We start from the raw sequence: 17,865 nt of genomic DNA, 5'->3' as shown, positions 1-17,865 counted from the left end.
CCCTCTCTCGCTCTCTCTCCCTTCTTCTTTGTCTTGCTCTGTTTTTCTCTCCCTCTTTATGCACCTGTCCTCTCTGGTTCCAAGTCTGACTGTATATCTCGATTTCTTTTTCATCCTCTTCCTGACTTTGCTTTCTCCTCCGCCTCTTCTCTGCTCTTGTATTTGCTCCCCTCCCCGTTCGTTAACACAGAGTAAATGTCACACTTTTGACTCATGTTTTGTTCTTCAGCGGAGAAAGGAGAGGAACCCATAAGCCCCCACCACTAGCCAAATGTCACCTGTGTTTCTGATCGGGAGCTGGCGGCCCCCATACCCTTAGCGCTACGGGGCCCTTGTTTGTTGCTGCCAGGAAACAGGTCCTAGCGCTGGGTGCCAACAGCCCTCTGAATAGATGCTGAATGCCGACCTTTCAAAGGGCCTTAATACCTCCAGGGTGATAAATTAGCGATGCTGTGTTTTATTTTTTTGATCAGGCAAACATTGAGGCCCCTACTGGACCCTGAGCTGTAATGTTACGCAAGATGGGCCCCATCACTTCCTGATTCATCTGTTGACCGTTCCTAGCCTATGTGTAATCTTTTTTTGATTATGGATTTTTGATTTCTCTCTAACTTCTAAGAAATTAGGGTTAGTCAATCTTTCTTTGCTTATCCTCTTCATCTAATTTGTTTAGTGCTTCACAATTCTGTCTCTTTCCTTGTGTTTGAGTGCCTTTCGTCTTCCTCCTTCTCCTCTTCCCCCTCAGACCTGGTTCCAGCCCTCTGAGACCAGCCTAGTGCTAAGGGCTCATATTCATGATCTCTAACAGGCTCGTAATACCAGCTGTAGGAATCCTGAATTATGACCAGGTGGTTCTGATTAATTGGTGTTTAGGGCAACTATCCAAATGACCCTATGAGCCTTACCAGGTGAAGAAGACCCCTGTCAAGGGCTGATTATGGTCCCATGTTCCCGCAACCCAAGGGGGCTACGGACCCCTTACGTCCTTGGGGACCCTCCTTGCGTCCACCGCAAGGGCCTGACGTGTGCCTCCTAAAAGTTGTAACCTTCCGTCGAGGGCTGTGATTGGTCCGCTGACTAAAACCCGACGCAGGACCATAAAGGTTCAGCACAGCGTCGAAGCGTCTGCGTGGTCGTAACGTTGCGTGAACGTGGAACCATAACCAGCCCTTCAGGCTGGTGTGTGTCCGGTGTCGAGGGTCCCACGATGAACCCTCGTCCCCTCTGTGTGTTTGTGTGCAGAGAATGGGACCGAGAGGTGGTGACGGCCAAGAGCAAGCCCAGGATGATGCGGGCATTGGCGCGATGCTTCATCGGCCCCTTCATCTTCTACGGCATCCTCCTCTACCTCGGGGTGAGTATCAACTAAGACGAGGTCCTAGTGCCAATGGTTCACGTAGCACTTCATGTTGAGTGATGTGTCTAGTCAATTTTGCCCTTGGTCAAGGGGTGGCCCTGCAAAAGACTAGCTGATTTACACCCGGCGTAAATGTTTGATTTAACTGCTAATCCCAAAAATGTTATAAATATATATTTTGCGCAGAAAATCCATGAGGAACATAAAGCAGTTCTGATCTGTTCGCATGTAGCACCAGGGCACTGCTAAGCGTCCCGCGGTAGCCTATGGCATTACAGTACAGTATAGGGTGGTTGCCACAGCAACAGGAATGCCCGTTAGCACTGTTCAGAGAACAGTAAAACATCAGGGAGCTGTTCTCTGGATTGTAAGGGTGACATTCAGCAAGGCTGGAAATAAATACATCTTTGATTAATCTTGACATAATCACATTTTGACTTTTGAATGTTCTTTAATATTCAAGGTTTTTCTTTTCTGTATTTTAGTTGGTCTGTATTGATGTATAGGGATATATATTAGGATACATATGAGACATGATTTGTGAAATTATGATTTAAGTCCATGTAAAAAAATATTGGGGAAGTAATTAAAAGGTAAATTAGATAATGTAAGGTTAGTAACGCCAGAGTAAATGGTGTAATGTTATTAAGAAATTAAAAGTAGTAGGTGTAATTTAGTGAATAGATTTAGATTTACACCTCAAGCAACAAGACACTTTTACACCCTAATAAGTGTCCAATAATGCAACTGTTCAATCTTATAAAACTTTGGGTCACTGAAGGAAAAAATCTGCCTTCAATAATGCTGTTATATATGTACATGCTTTTAAATGATAATAGATCACTCACTGGCCAACTTCAGTAGGACATTGATTTAGAACCTATCTCTGCTCACTCTACATAGGGCATGTTACGTGATGTCATGTGTTTACAGACTAACTACCTTATCTAGCTGGATCATAATGTGAAACAGGGAATTGGGCATGAGGTAATCTGTCCACATGACATCAAACAGTTTGTCTTTTACTTAAGTCTCATTCTCTATCCCCTATCCCTTGTCAGCTCCCTCTAATTTGCCTTTACTTGTCACTTTCTTTAATGAACGTCATTCATTATCACTGTTGAACTCCTCAGTGATTAGCATGTGTCAGGCTTGCATTCCCTACTATTTACTACACACACACAAACACACACACACACACACACACACACCACCACCAAAAGACACACACACACACACAGAGTAAGAGCAGGTTTTCTGCTTTGATCCACCTATGCTGAGGGGTCCTGTGTGTGTGTGTGTGTGTGTGTGTGTGTGTGTGTGTGTGTGTGTGTGTGTGTGTGTGTGCGTGTGTGTGTGTGTGCGTGCGAGCGTGCGTGTGTGTGTGTATGTTTGTGTTTGTGTTTGTTTGTGTCTGTGTGTCTGTAAGGCAATCACACAATGATTGTAGGGTAAGCACACAATTCAATGGGAATGCAGCTACGGTAAATACATTCCATTTCGACTACCACACACACACACACACACACACACACAGACACACATTGATGTAAACCCAGCATCACCAACCCACCCCTGCTATCTCCTCTGATGCCCCCAGGAGGCTTCCAAGACGGTGCAGCCGCAGCTCCTGGGCCGGATCATCGCCTCCTTTGACCCCTTCCATGCCCCGGAGCGCTCTCAGGGATACTTCCTGGCCCTGGGCCTCTGCCTGCTCTTCACGGCGCGCTTCCTCCTGCTGCAGCCCGCCATCTTCGGCCTGCACCACCTGGGCATGCAGATCCGCATCGCCCTCTTCAGCCTCATATATAAGAAGGTGACTTAGTCTGAGGCTTAGACTAAAGGGCTGATTATAGTTCCACGCAGTCGCTTCCACGCAGTCCTGAACCTGTTTAGACTTCTTTAATGTCCATCAAACTTTACATAAAAATTCGAAATTTGTCTTTGACAGTGGCATAAAAAACACACCAAAAAACACGCACATATCACAGACATCACTATGCATAATAATAGATAAAAATAGGAAATATATGTAAAAGCTAGTAGACTAGTAAAACAAGAGAGAGAGCGGAGACATTAGCCGTTAGCTGCTAGCCACGAGCCTCTAGCCACTATTAATCGCTCTCTACTCTAATGACTACTAGTTGCTAGTGGCTCGTGGCTAGCAGCTTACGGCTGACAGCCAACAGCTACCCTCTTTTTTTCTATCATTGCTGGCATATAATAGTCATAAAAAAATTACACCCTTTTTTTTTAAAGAAGAATAGAGCAAAATAAACAACATTTATCTATACATGATATTAGATCGAAAACACTCTTACTAAGTTTGCTAACAGCCATGGCAACCATGGAGCCATGGCACTACTTTTCACACGTGTGCGGCTTGTCGGGGCACTTTGCACCTGGTTGTGATCACTGCCCCTCCATACAGTCGGGCTTTCCATTCCTGTACCGGGGCACTACTCCATCCGCCTCTACAACCTGATCTCTGGTCCCTTGCAGACTCTGAAGCTGTCTAGTCGCGTCCTGGATAAGATCAGCACCGGCCAGCTGGTTAGTCTGATGTCAGCCCATCTCAACAAGCTGGACGAGGTGAGACGATGTCTCCGTCACCTGGTGACATCCACCTAAGTACACACATTTTGCGAAATTTGCGTTTTTCACGTGTATCAGCATCGGCCGTTGTTTTCTTTTGGCATGATTTACAGACAGTTCAATAAATGTTCCTTTTTTAAATTGAGACCTGTAACATTTGTTATCATCTTTGTGTAATTTTTATGTCAATTGATGGAGCAAAAGCAGTATCGGCTCCAAATATCGGCTCAAGAAAATCGGCAGCCCTTATCGGTCATCGGCTAAGGCTGATAAAAAAGAATCGGTATCGGTATCGGCCCTAAGAAAATCCATATTGTTCGTTCCCTACCTGTAACCAGTCCTACCTGGTTACCTAGTGTCTCTTAGATGTTATCTTTTACCTGATCAGCCGGTGCCTCTCACCTGGTACAGCTCAGCTACTACTTCCAGATACATTTTTCCAGTTCTAGTGTGGTCTATGAAAAAAGTCATGGTTCCGTCGACCTGATATCTGTCCCCTGGTATCCCCTACCTGATGTCTGTCACCTGATATCTCTCACCTGGTATCCCCTACCTGATATCTGTCACCTGATATCTGTCACCTGATAGGTCCCCTCATATCCCCTACCTGATATCTGTCAGCTGGTCCTCTGATATCCCCTACCTGGTATCTGTCAGCTGATAGGTCCCCTCATATCCCCTACCTGATGTCTGTCAGCTGGTCCTCTGGTATCCCCTACCTGATATCTGTCAGTTGATAGGTCCTCTGGTATCCCCTACCTGGTATCTGTCAGCTGATAGGTCCCCTGATATCCCCTACCTGATGTCTGTCAGCTGGTCCTCTGGTATCCCCTACCTGGTATCTGTCAGCTGATAGGTCCCCTCATATCCCCTACCTGATGTCTGTCAGCTGGTCCTCTGGTATCCCCTACCTGATATCTGTCAGCTGATAGGTCCTCTGGTATCCCCTACCTGGTATCTGTTAGCTGATAGGTCCCCTGATATCCCCTACCTGGTATCTGTCAGCTGGTCCTCTGGTATCTACTCATTGATACCTGGCGTGCCTCCACTGTCCTTAGAGAGCTTCAACCCTGGTTGCAGAACCCCAGCAACAGTTTTAATGATTGTAAAAGGCTGTGGAGGTTAAACGGTTGTGTGTTGAGGGGTAAGTGTTGGGCTGATGCCCTAACCATCGTGAGAATACTATAATAATGTAATAATTCAATAAGACTAGATGCAAACAGGGAGCTCTCACGCATGCCGACACACAACACACACACACACATTTGTGTGTGTGTGTGTGTGTGTGTGTGTGTGTGTGTGTAAGTGTGTGTGTGTGTGTGTAAGTGTGTTTGCATGTGTCCGTGTCTGTGTTGGCGTGTATGTATATATGTATATGTGTGTGTGTGTGTGTGTGTGTGTGTGTGTGTGTGTGTGTGTGTGTGTGTGTGTGTGTGAGAGCATGAATGGGTTTGCCTGCATCAGGTGGGCTGAGCTCCTGATGGTCAGCCATAGGTCTGCAGTAGTTAAAGTGTTGAATTTGGAAACACTGTGTCAACTGCTTTGAGGCAATTATCACCAGGACATCGTTAGCTTGCTGAATTTGAAGTACCGTACAGGTTACCACCAGTTCTGCGTGTTTGAGTGTGTCTGTAAAGTTGATCAAAACATCACCAAACATTCGATACAATTGCCATTGATATTACCAGTGCGAGGTTATATCCTATATTTGCTATGTGACACGATTCCTACAATAAAACTATTGCTGTAACCTGTGTTTCACCAGTGACATATTGCTTGCCCGGAGGATTCCTTCATGTTTTTGGTTACCGTAATGCAAGAGGTTGGAAATATGTACTACTCAGAGGTCCGATTAGACCCCAAAACCTTTTTAAATGTGGTTTCATTCAGAACAACAATAATGGAAATGTTTTTTTTATAAGTGTACAGTACACACTTTTTGGGTAATACGTGAGAGTATAGCCATGTCAATCATACTGATGCGACTGAATTAAGGTAAGGCATGAGTGAGTGAGTGAGTGAAGAAGGTAATGCTAACTGCTAACCTTGCCAGACCTCTTTGAAAGCCCTGGAAACTGGACTGCTCAGCAGCTATCCACTATCGCTGCATTCCTTGCTCCCTGTGAAGGAGAGGGACAATCAAAAGGGGAATTTCCCTACGGTGATGAAATAGTTCTGTCATAAAACAGAGATTTGAGTAACCCTTTGAATATTACCTAATAATATTGTGGTGTATGTGTGTGTGAGTGGCTGTCTTTCTGTCTGTCTGTGTCTTTGTTGATGTGTGTCTGTCTATGTTTGTCTGTGTTTTTTTTTCTCCATGTCCTGTGTGTGTGTGTGTGTGTGTGTGTGTGTGTGTGTGTGTGTGTGTGTGTGTGTGTGTGTGTGTGCACATGCATGTGCTTGTGCATGCATTTGCTTGTGTATGCGCTTGTTGGTGTGTACATATGTGCGGGGGTCTGTGTACCGTACGTGTGTGTGTGTGCGTGCCTGTCTGTCTGTGTTTCCCTTGCAGAGCCTGGGTCTGGCCCACTTTGTGTGGATCACGCCCCTGCAGTGCATCCTGTGTGTGGGTCTGATTTGGGAGCTCATTGAGGTGAATGGATTCTGTGCCCTGGCAGCTCTCACCTTGCTGGGCATCGTCCAGGCCTGGCTCTCACAGAAGATGGGCCCGCATAGGTGGGCAGAATTACGTACAGAAAAAAAAAAGAAAAAATAAGAATTAACAATAAACGTGTCCACATTTAACCCAAAGATGTGATTGGACCCTCTCAGGGCGAAGCGGGCAGGGATGATCAGCCGCAGACTGGCTCTGACATCGGAGATCATTGAAAACATCCACTCTGTGAAGGCCTACGGCTGGGAGGACGTCATGGAGAGCATCATCAAGAACATCAGACAGTGAGAAAGTCACACTGAAGGGCTGATTATGGTCCCACGTTCACGCAACACGAGGGCCTGACGTGCGCCTCCCAATTATTGTAACCTTCCGTCGAGGCGACGAAGCAGCAAGGGCTGTGATTGGTCCACTCACTAAGACCCGACGCAGAACCATATAGAGAACAACCTCTAGACAGATGGACTACTAACTACAACTAGACTAACCCACACATGGAGCTAGAGAGAACAACCTCTAGACAGACGGACTACTAACTACAACTAGACTAACCCACACATAGAGCTAGAGAACAACCTCTAGACAGATGGACTACTAACTACAACTAGACTAACCCACATAGAGCTAGAGAACAACCTCTAGACAGATGGACTACTAACTACAACTAGACTAACCCACATAGAGCTAGAGAACAACCTCTAGACAGATGGACTACTAACTACAACTAGACTAACCCACACATAGAGCTAGAGAGAACAACCTCTAGACAGATGGACTACTAACTACAACTAGACTAACCCACACATAGAGCTAGAGAGAACAAACTCTACACAGACGGACTACTAACTACAACTAGGCTAACCCACATAGAGCTAGAGAACAACCTCTAGACAGATGGACTACTAACTACAACTAGACTAACCCACACATAGAGCTAGAGAGAACAACCTCTAGACAGACGGACTACTAACTACAACTAGACTAACCCACATAGAGCTAGAGAACAACCTCTAGACAGACGGACTACTAACTACAACTAGACTAACCCACATAGAGCTAGAGAACAACCTCTAGACAGACGGACTACTAACTACAACTAGACTAACCCACATAGAGCTAGAGAACAACCTCTAGACAGATGGACTACTAACTACAACTAGACTAACCCACATAGAGCTAGAGAACAACCTCTAGACAGATGGACTACTAACTAAAACTAGACTAACCCACATAGAGCTAGAGAACAACCTCTAGACAGATGGACTACTAACTACAACTAGACTAACCCACACATAGAGCTAGAGAGAACAACCTCTAGACAGATGGACTACTAACTACAACTAGACTAACCTACACATAGAGCTAGAGAGAACAACCTCTAGACGGATGGACTACTAACTACAACTAGACTAACCCACATAGAGCTAGAGAACAACCTCTAGACGGATGGACTACTAACTACAACTAGACTAACCCACATAGAGCTAGAGAACAACCTCTAGACGGATGGACTACTAACTACAACTAGACTAACCCACATAGAGCTAGAGAACAACCACTAGACAGATGGACTACTAACTACAACTAGACTAACCCACACATAGAGCTAGAGAACAACCTCTAGACAGATGGATTACTAACTACAACTAGACTAACCCACACATAGAGCTAGAGAGAACAACCTCTAGACAGATGGACTACTAACTACAACTAGACTAACCCACACATAGAGCTAGAGAGAACAACCTCTAGACAGATGGACTACTAACTACAACTAGACTAACCCACACATAGAGCTAGAGAGAACAACCTCTAGACAGATGGACTACTAACTACAACTAGACTAACCCACATTGAGCTAGAGAACAACCTCTAGACAGATGGACTACTAACTACAACTAGACTAACCCACACATAGAGCTAGAGAGAACAACCTCTAGACAGATGGACTACTAACTACAACTAGACTAACCCACACATAGAGCTAGAGAGAACAACCTCTAGACAGATGGACTACTAACTACAACTAGACTAACCCACACATAGAGCTAGAGAGAACAACCTCTAGACAGATGGACTACTAACTACAACTAGACTAACCCACATTGAGCTAGAGAACAACCTCTAGACAGATGGACTACTAACTACAACTAGACTAACCCACATAGAGCTAGAGAACAACCTCTAGACAGATGGACTACTAACTACAACTAGACTAACCCACATAGAGCTAGAGAACAACCTCTAGACAGATGGACTACTAACTACAACTAGACTAACCCACACATAGAGCTAGAGAGAACAACCTCTAGACAGATGGACTACTAACTACAACTAGACTAACCCACATAGAGCTAGAGAACAACCTCTAGACAGATGGACTACTAACTACAACTAGACTAACCCACATAGAGCTAGAGAACAACCTCTAGACAGATGGACTACTAACTACAACTAGACTAACCCACATAGAGCTAGAGAACAACCTCTAGACAGATGGACTACTAACTACAACTAGACTAACCCACATAGAGCTAGAGAACAACCTCTAGACAGATGGACTACTAACTACAACTAGACTAACCCACATAGAGCTAGAGAACAACCTCTAGACAGATGGACTACTAACTACAACTAGACTAACCCATACATAGAGCTAGAGAGAACAACCTCTAGACAGATGGACTACTAACTACAACTAGACTAACCCACATAGAGCTAGAGAACAACCTCTAGACAGATGGACTACTAACTACAACTAGACTAACCCACACATAGAGCTAGAGAGAACAACCTCTAGACAGACGGACTACTAACTACAACTAGACTAACCCACATAGAGCTAGAGAACAACCTCTAGACAGACGGACTACTAACTACAACTAGACTAACCCACATAGAGCTAGAGAACAACCTCTAGACAGACGGACTACTAACTACAACTAGACTAACCCACATAGAGCTAGAGAACAACCTCTAGACAGACGGACTACTAACTACAACTAGACTAACCCACATAGAGCTAGAGAACAACCTCTAGACAGATGGACTACTAACTACAACTAGACTAACCCACACATAGAGCTAGAGAGAACAACCTCTAGACAGATGGACTACTAACTACAACTAGACTAACCTACACATAGAGCTAGAGAGAACAACCTCTAGACGGATGGACTACTAACTACAACTAGACTAACCCACATAGAGCTAGAGAACAACCTCTAGACGGATGGACTACTAACTACAACTAGACTAACCCACATAGAGCTAGAGAACAACCTCTAGACGGATGGACTACTAACTACAACTAGACTAACCCACACATAGAGCTAGAGAACAACCTCTAGACAGATGGATTACTAACTACAACTAGACTAACCCACACATAGAGCTAGAGAGAACAACCTCTAGACAGATGGACTACTAACTACAACTAGACTAACCCACACATAGAGCTAGAGAGAACAACCTCTAGACAGATGGACTACTAACTACAACTAGACTAACCCACACATAGAGCTAGAGAGAACAACCTCTAGACAGATGGATTACTAACTACAACTAGACTAACCCACATAGAGCTAGAGAACAACCTCTAGACAGATGGACTACTAACTACAACTAGACTAACCCACATAGAGCTAGAGAACAACCTCTAGACAGATGGACTACTAACTACAACTAGACTAACCCACATAGAGCTAGAGAGAACAACCTCTAGACAGTTGGACTACTAACTACAACTAGACTAACCCACATAGAGCTAGAGAACAACCTCTAGACAGATGGACTACTAACTACAACTAGACTAACCCACATAGAGCTAGAGAACAACCTCTAGACGGATGGACTACTAACTACAACTAGACTAACCCACATAGAGCTAGAGAACAACCTCTAGACAGATGGACTACTAACTACAACTAGACTAACCCACATAGAGCTAGAGAACAACCTCTAGACAGATGGACTACTAACTACAACTAGACTAACCCACATAGAGCTAGAGAACAACCTCTAGACAGATGGACTACTAACTACAACTAGACTAACCCACACATAGAGCTAGAGAGAACAACCTCTAGACGGATGGACTACTAACTACAACTAGACTAACCCACATAGAGCTAGAGAACAACCTCTAGACGGATGGACTACTAACTACAACTAGACTAACCCACATAGAGCTAGAGAACAACCTCTAGACGGATGGACTACTAACTACAACTAGACTAACCCACATAGAGCTAGAGAACAACCTCTAGACGGATGGACTACTAACTACAACTAGACTAACCCACATAGAGCTAGAGAACAACCTGTAGACGGATGGACTACTAACTACAACTAGACTAACCCACATAGAGCTAGAGAACAACCTCTAGACAGATGGACTACTAACTACAACTAGACTAACCCACACATAGAGCTAGAGAGAACAACCTCTAGACAGATGGACTACTAACTACAACTAGACTAACCCACATAGAGCTAGAGAACAACCTCTAGACAGATGGACTACTAACTACAACTAGACTAACCCACATAGAGCTAGAGAACAACCTCTAGACAGATGGACTACTAACTACAACTAGACTAACCCACATAGAGCTAGAGAACAACCTCTAGACAGATGGACTACTAACTACAACTAGACTAACCCACATAGAGCTAGAGAGAACAACCTCTAGACAGATGGACTACTAACTACAACTAGACTAACCCACATAGAGCTAGAGAACAACCTCTAGACAGATGGACTACTAACTACAACTAGACTAACCCACATAGAGCTAGAGAACAACCTCTAGACAGATGGACTACTAACTACAACTAGACTAACCCACATAGAGCTAGAGAACAACCTCTAGACAGATGGACTACTAACTACAACTAGACTAACCCACATAGAGCTAGAGAACAACCTCTAGACAGATGGACTACTAACTACAACTAGACTAACCCACATAGAGCTAGAGAACAACCTCTAGACAGATGGACTACTAACTACAACTAGACTAACCCACATAGAGCTAGAGAACAACCTCTAGACAGATGGACTACTAACTACAACTAGACTAACCCACATAGAGCTAGAGAACAACCTCTAGACAGATGGACTACTAACTACAACTAGACTAACCCACACATAGAGCTAGAGAGAACAACCTCTTGACAGATGGACTACTAACTACAACTAGACTAACCCACACATAGAGCTAGAGAGAACAACCTCTAGACAGATGGACTACTAACTACAACTAGACTAACCCACACATAGAGCTAGAGAGAACAACCTCTAGATAGATGGACTACTAACTACAACTAGACTAACCCACATAGAGCTAGAGAACAACCTCTAGACAGATGGACTACTAACTACAACTAGACTAACCCACATAGAGCTAGAGAACAACCTCTAGACAGATGGACTACTAACTACAACTAGACTAACCCACATAGAGCTAGAGAACAACCTCTAGACAGATGGACTACTAACTACAACTAGACTAACCCACATAGAGCTAGAGAGAACAACCTCTAGACAGATGGACTACTAACTACAACTAGACTAACCCACATAGAGCTAGAGAACAACCTCTAGACAGATGGACTACTAACTACAACTAGACTAACCCACATAGAGCTAGAGAACAACCTCTAGACAGATGGACTACTAACTACAACTAGACTAACCCACATAGAGCTAGAGAACAACCTCTAGACAGATGGACTACTAACTACAACTAGACTAACCCACATAGAGCTAGAGAACAACCTCTAGACAGATGGACTACTAACTACAACTAGACTAACCCACATAGAGCTAGAGAACAACCTCTAGACAGATGGACTACTAACTACAACTAGACTAACCCACATAGAGCTAGAGAACAACCTCTAGACAGATGGACTACTAACTACAACTAGACTAACCCACACATAGAGCTAGAGAGAACAACCTCTAGACAGATGGACTACTAACTACAACTAGACTAACCCACACATAGAGCTAGAGAGAACAACCTCTAGACAGATGGACTACTAACTACAACTAGACTAACCCACACATAGAGCTAGAGAGAACAACCTCTAGACAGATGGACTACTAACTACAACTAGACTAACCCACATAGAGCTAGAGAACAACCTCTAGACAGACACACTGACGAGGCAAACATACAGACCTGCCAAAAGCATACATTGTGTTATTTTGTTCCACTTCCCACTCTCCTCTCTCCCTCTCCCCTCTCTCCCTCCCTCCCTCCCCCTCTCCCCCTCTCTCCCTCTCCCCTTCCCCCCCTCTCTCCCTCTCCCCCTCTCTCCCTCCCCCCCCCCTCTCCCCCCCTCCCCCTCTCTCCCTCTCTCCCTCTCTCCCTCTCCCCTTCCCCCCCTCTCTCCCTCTCCCCCTCTCTCCCTCCCCCCCTCCCCCTCTCCCCCTCTCCCCCTCTCTCCCTCTCCCCTTCCCCCCCTCTCTCCCTCCTCCCCTCTCCCCTTCTCCCCTTCCCCCCCTCTCTCCCTCTCCCCCTCTCCCTCCCCCCCTCCCCCTCTCCCCTCTCCCCCTCTCTCCCTCTCCCCCTCCCCCCCTCTCCCCTTCCCCCCCTCTCTCCCTCTCCCCCTCTCCCTCCCCCCCTCCCCCTCTCCCCCTCTCTCCCTCTCTCCCTCCCCCCCTCTCCCCCTCTCTCCCTCTCCCCTCTCACCCTCCCCCCCTCTCCCCTTCCCCCCCTCTCTCCCTCTCCCCCTCTCTCCCTCTCCCCTCTCCCCTCTCTCCCTCCCCCCTCTCTCCCTCCCCCCTCTCCCCCTCTCTCCCTCTCCCCCAGGGAAGAGATGACCCTGACCAGGAAGATCGGCTCGCTGCGCTACTTCTACAGCGCCTCTTACTTCTTCTCCGCCATCCTGGTCATCGTGTCGGCCATCGTTCCGCACGCGCTCAGCAACGGCATCATCCTGCGGCGCATCTTCACCACGGCGTCCTACTGCATGGTGCTCCGCATGACGCTCACACGCCAGCTGCCCGGCTCCATCCAGATGTGGTACGACACCCTGGCCCTGGTCGCCAAGATCGAGGTGGGCTGGAGGACAGAGGGGGAGACACGCACACACACACACACACACGCACACACACACACACACACAGTCTCACACACACAAGCACACACACACACACACACAATCACACACACACACACACACACACACACACACACACACACAGTCTCACACACACAAGCACACACACACACACACAGACAGACAGACAGACATAGACACACGCACACACACACACGCACACACACACACACACACACACACACACACACAGTCTCACACACACAAGCACACACACACACACAGACAGACAGACAGACATAGACACACACACACACACACACACACACACACACACACAGACAGACAGACAGACATAGACACACGCACGCACGCATACAAATGTTATCGCTTTTCGGGAGTGGCAGCTTTACTGTAGTGGGATTCATTTGTCTTGAGATCAGCGCGGTGCGGCCAGCGTTAAAGTGTGTGTGTACATCAACAACATGCGCTACGCCCAAAGGTCGAGACGGAGATGAAACAGAAAACACCACATTCAGCTCTGTGTTTAAATACAAACACTGTTGATACTCACGGAGCCACTTAACAGAACACTAAAGGGGTTTTTACACAATCGAATAACAATGGGCAGTTAGTCAACCCGCATTGAAACCTACAAAATCATGCATTTTTTTACGTTAAGTTAATAAGTAAATTGATATTGACAGAGAACATCTTTCATTATATATTGTCTCTTGAAGAAAATTTCCATTCAAAAAGAGGCTTGGTAGGTTGGATATAAATGGAAAGGTAGTGTTCAAACCCTGAGTATTTAGATGTTATAAAAACAAAGCATTCAATAGCTATAGCGTTGCTCTCTTAGTATATCTACATATTTCATGACTTGATAAATCACATATCCCACATGCCCCCCTGTATATCTGTAGAATAGTGCAGTGTGTACAAAACAAACATAATTCATCGGAATGGGGTTTGCATTTTTTATGTAACATCCCTAATGTAATGTTCCCTACCTAGAAACATTGTCAATTTAGTAAAATGGGTCAATGCCCCAAATGTCAGTCTATTTAAACCAGTTGGCCTAGAACCAAACTCCTTAAAGAAAACAGTATGTCCCTTTTACCAGTGATATACGGGATAACTTAAACTATAATTTAGTTGATGCTGCATTTGATCTGAAGAGCTGATGACACGCACGCACGCACGCACGCACACACACACGCACACACACACATGCACTGACACACACACACACACACACATGCACTGGCACACACATACATACATGCACTGGCACACACACACACATGCACTGGCACACACACGGGTACACACACATACACGCACTGGCACACACACACACACGCACACACTGACCTGTGTGTATCTGACGTGTATGAAGTGTGTGTGCTTATTTTGAGGTGTGTGTGACGTGAGTGTCTATGCTAAGGTGTGTGTTTGGTGTATTAGTCTAACCCTAACCCTGCACCAGGATGTGTGTGTGGCACTGTGTGTTTCTATGTTCAGGAGCATCTTTATAGTGGTGTGTGTATCTTCCTTCCAGGACTTCCTGCTAAAGGAGGAACACCGGGCGCTGGAGTACAACCTGACCACCACAGAGCTGGAGCTCGACAACGTCTCTGCGTCCTGGGACGAGGTGTGTTTGTGTGTGTAAATAACTTCACTCATCACTGGGTTTTCTTTTCTAACGTTAACCATATCGTTGGTTACCCTGGAAATCGAGAGTTCTCGCAGGAGCACAATTTGAATTTGCTCAGCGAGTCACTCTGGGAACGAGCAATATACTCTCTCCCCAATTCCCCTGGCCCAGAGCATTAACCAATCACATCGGTTTATCTGATATAGGCGTGCCGAAAGCGTTACTGTTTTACCGACCGGATACGGCAAGAGTCTTATCTATTGGTTAGCTCCGCAGGTCTGGATACTGTCATTGGTCGTAGGGTTATCCAGTGGTTATCCAGTGGTTATCGTAGGGTTATCCAATTGCGTGCAGTGATATTTTCAAATGCATGCTTGGTGCCGCCCCTCGAGTTGGGCCATTTTCATTACTCGTTGCCAGACCCTACAGCTTTCTAGATGTGGGTCTGGACTTCCAGGCTAACCGTTGGTGGCTTTTGGAGACATTGATCTGGACAGCAAACTATAAAGATTATGTTGAGCAGCATGGCCCCTGAAGAGAGGGAGTAGCAAGCGGCATTGCAGTCATAGAGAGTAGTGGATGGGGTGTATGGTTTGACCATGTCCAGCTCTGGGTCAGAGCCATCTGTAGCACTGTAGGCAAGCACCAGGGACTTGGATCGGATTCAAGCAGCCACCAGTAGGAGCGGTGTAGTGTGGGAGAACCTGAGCTGGTTGAAGTCCAGCTGGGCTGTGGCATTCTGGAAGAGCTTCACAGAATGAATGGCACATGCAGGCAGACCAGCCAGAAGGGAGGCGGTGTAGGCTAGCCGCGAGGTGACCGAGGAACGGAAGTGTCCTCCTGAAGCTGTAGAACATGAAATGAGGTTGAGAGCCGGTCAGCCCCTGTCACACACAGGTTCCTTGGTAACCGAGACACAGTCACCACCAGTGTTGTGAACGTTACTTTAAAAAAGTAATTAGTTATAGTTACTCACTACTTGTTCCAAAAAGTAACTGACTTAGTAACTGAATTACTCAAAAAATATTTCAGTAATTCAAATAATTCTATAATAATAATATAATTATTATTATAGAATTACTAAAAGTAACTAGTTACCAGGGAAAGTAACTATTTTCGTTACTGTAAAAAAAGAAAGTTGCTACATGTCAAAGAATTTGGATTTTTCTGAGCAGTTTTCACTTGGCCTTAATGTGTTAAATGGTTGAACTGCCCATTCAAGGCCCTGATAAACTTCTAACTGAATTTTAATTTGCTTGGTTGCAAAGGCTGTGGAACATCTGCCGAATACTACAGAGAATGCCAACTTTTTATCGGATTGCTCCGGACTCGCCATTTCTGCTGCTTCATCGAATCTGTTCGGTGTGTGCGTGCGTGCGTGTGTGTGGCGCGCGTGTCCTGGCTTGTGTGTAAAAAGACTGGCTCCGATTGGCCACCATGAAACATGACTGCCTTAGCCAATCATAATCGCTTATCTCGTTGTTGACCCACCCGGTCTCCTCACTAGCAGTTTGTGTTTGGAGCCGGGGGTGCGTTCGGATTACGCAGTTTATTCAATCAATTCATTGTAATGCACCACATTTAACGTACAGTAACGGTAACGGCATTATAACGACAGAAACAGTAATTGGTTCGATTACCCCGTTACTGAAAAAAGAACGGCGTTACCTAACGGCGTTCTTTCAAACGGTGTTATTCCAAACACTGGTCACCACATAGTGATCAATATAACAAACAGATAAAAGAACCAGAGGACTTCTATTCCCATCATGCTTCCCAAGATAATGGATTTATTTGTGGCTATCACCTGTGGAGAGCCATCTCATTGTAGTTCGACATTGTGCCCATAAACCTACCAGTGCACACAGGTGTGATTTATTGACCACCCGATACCGTGAGAAAAAGGAGCTTGCATCATTAGGCTTTCGCTTTGCTGGGAAACTTCTTCATCGGCTTTTTAGATCGGGAATCCTGAACACCCACTTATTCCTGGATGCCCTCCTTGTACACTGCTCTTCCTGGCAGCATATCGTTCTTAGAGTGGGGAGGGGGGGTCTCCTTTCTTTACTGTTGACAGAACGCACGTCAGCTCATTTGAATGTGAATTACATGGGTGGCCTCGTAGACGAGCCACAGCAACCCCCTTGGCATTGAAGGGACACTGACCCATAAAAAGACCGTAGAGGTCAATAATTAAACCAGCTCGTCATGACAGCTTCCTCTTTTCTCCAGTGGATAGACGTGTCAACCCATGATGTATAGGATTGTGGTGACAGATTGAATGGACAACACTGTGAAGCCTCTTTAGGGCCTCAGAAGGACAACGATTACGCAATGCATAATTTAGGTATTCAAAGTGGGATGAATCCCATTATTCATTTCTCACAAACAAACACAAAGTAAACCCACATGCACACACTGACTCTTAGCCTAGTGAGGTAAATCTGAGAAATTTACTTTTAATGTATTCTGTATGTATTTACGTAATGTATTTTTCTTTTTTAAAGGCATGTTGTTTTGTGCACAATATAACAGAATTGAAAGATGCATGAAAAAAGTTGA

The 17,865-nt window shown here is 45.4% G+C and overlaps 1 protein-coding gene across 1 annotated transcript in view; it reads left to right on the top strand.

Annotated features, from left to right (window-relative positions):
• cftr (CF transmembrane conductance regulator) overlaps window positions 1-17,865 on the top strand; it is a 46,903-nt gene that overhangs the window by 2,273 nt on the left and 26,765 nt on the right. The window contains exons 3-9 of the mRNA XM_079743563.1: window positions 1,243-1,354; window positions 2,958-3,173; window positions 3,860-3,949; window positions 6,468-6,631; window positions 6,728-6,853; window positions 13,394-13,640; window positions 15,208-15,300. Coding sequence (XP_079599689.1) covers window positions 1,243-1,354; window positions 2,958-3,173; window positions 3,860-3,949; window positions 6,468-6,631; window positions 6,728-6,853; window positions 13,394-13,640; window positions 15,208-15,300 — 1,048 coding nt within the window. The remainder of the gene's footprint in view (window positions 1-1,242; window positions 1,355-2,957; window positions 3,174-3,859; window positions 3,950-6,467; window positions 6,632-6,727; window positions 6,854-13,393; window positions 13,641-15,207; window positions 15,301-17,865) is intronic.

The sequence above is a fragment of the Pollachius pollachius genome (genome assembly GCF_949987615.1).
Source record: "Pollachius pollachius genome assembly, chromosome: 9".
Classification (NCBI taxonomy): domain Eukaryota; kingdom Metazoa; phylum Chordata; class Actinopteri; order Gadiformes; family Gadidae; genus Pollachius; species Pollachius pollachius.
Note: the sequence above shows the minus strand (reverse complement) of the source record. Positions and strands in the feature narration are given on the sequence as shown.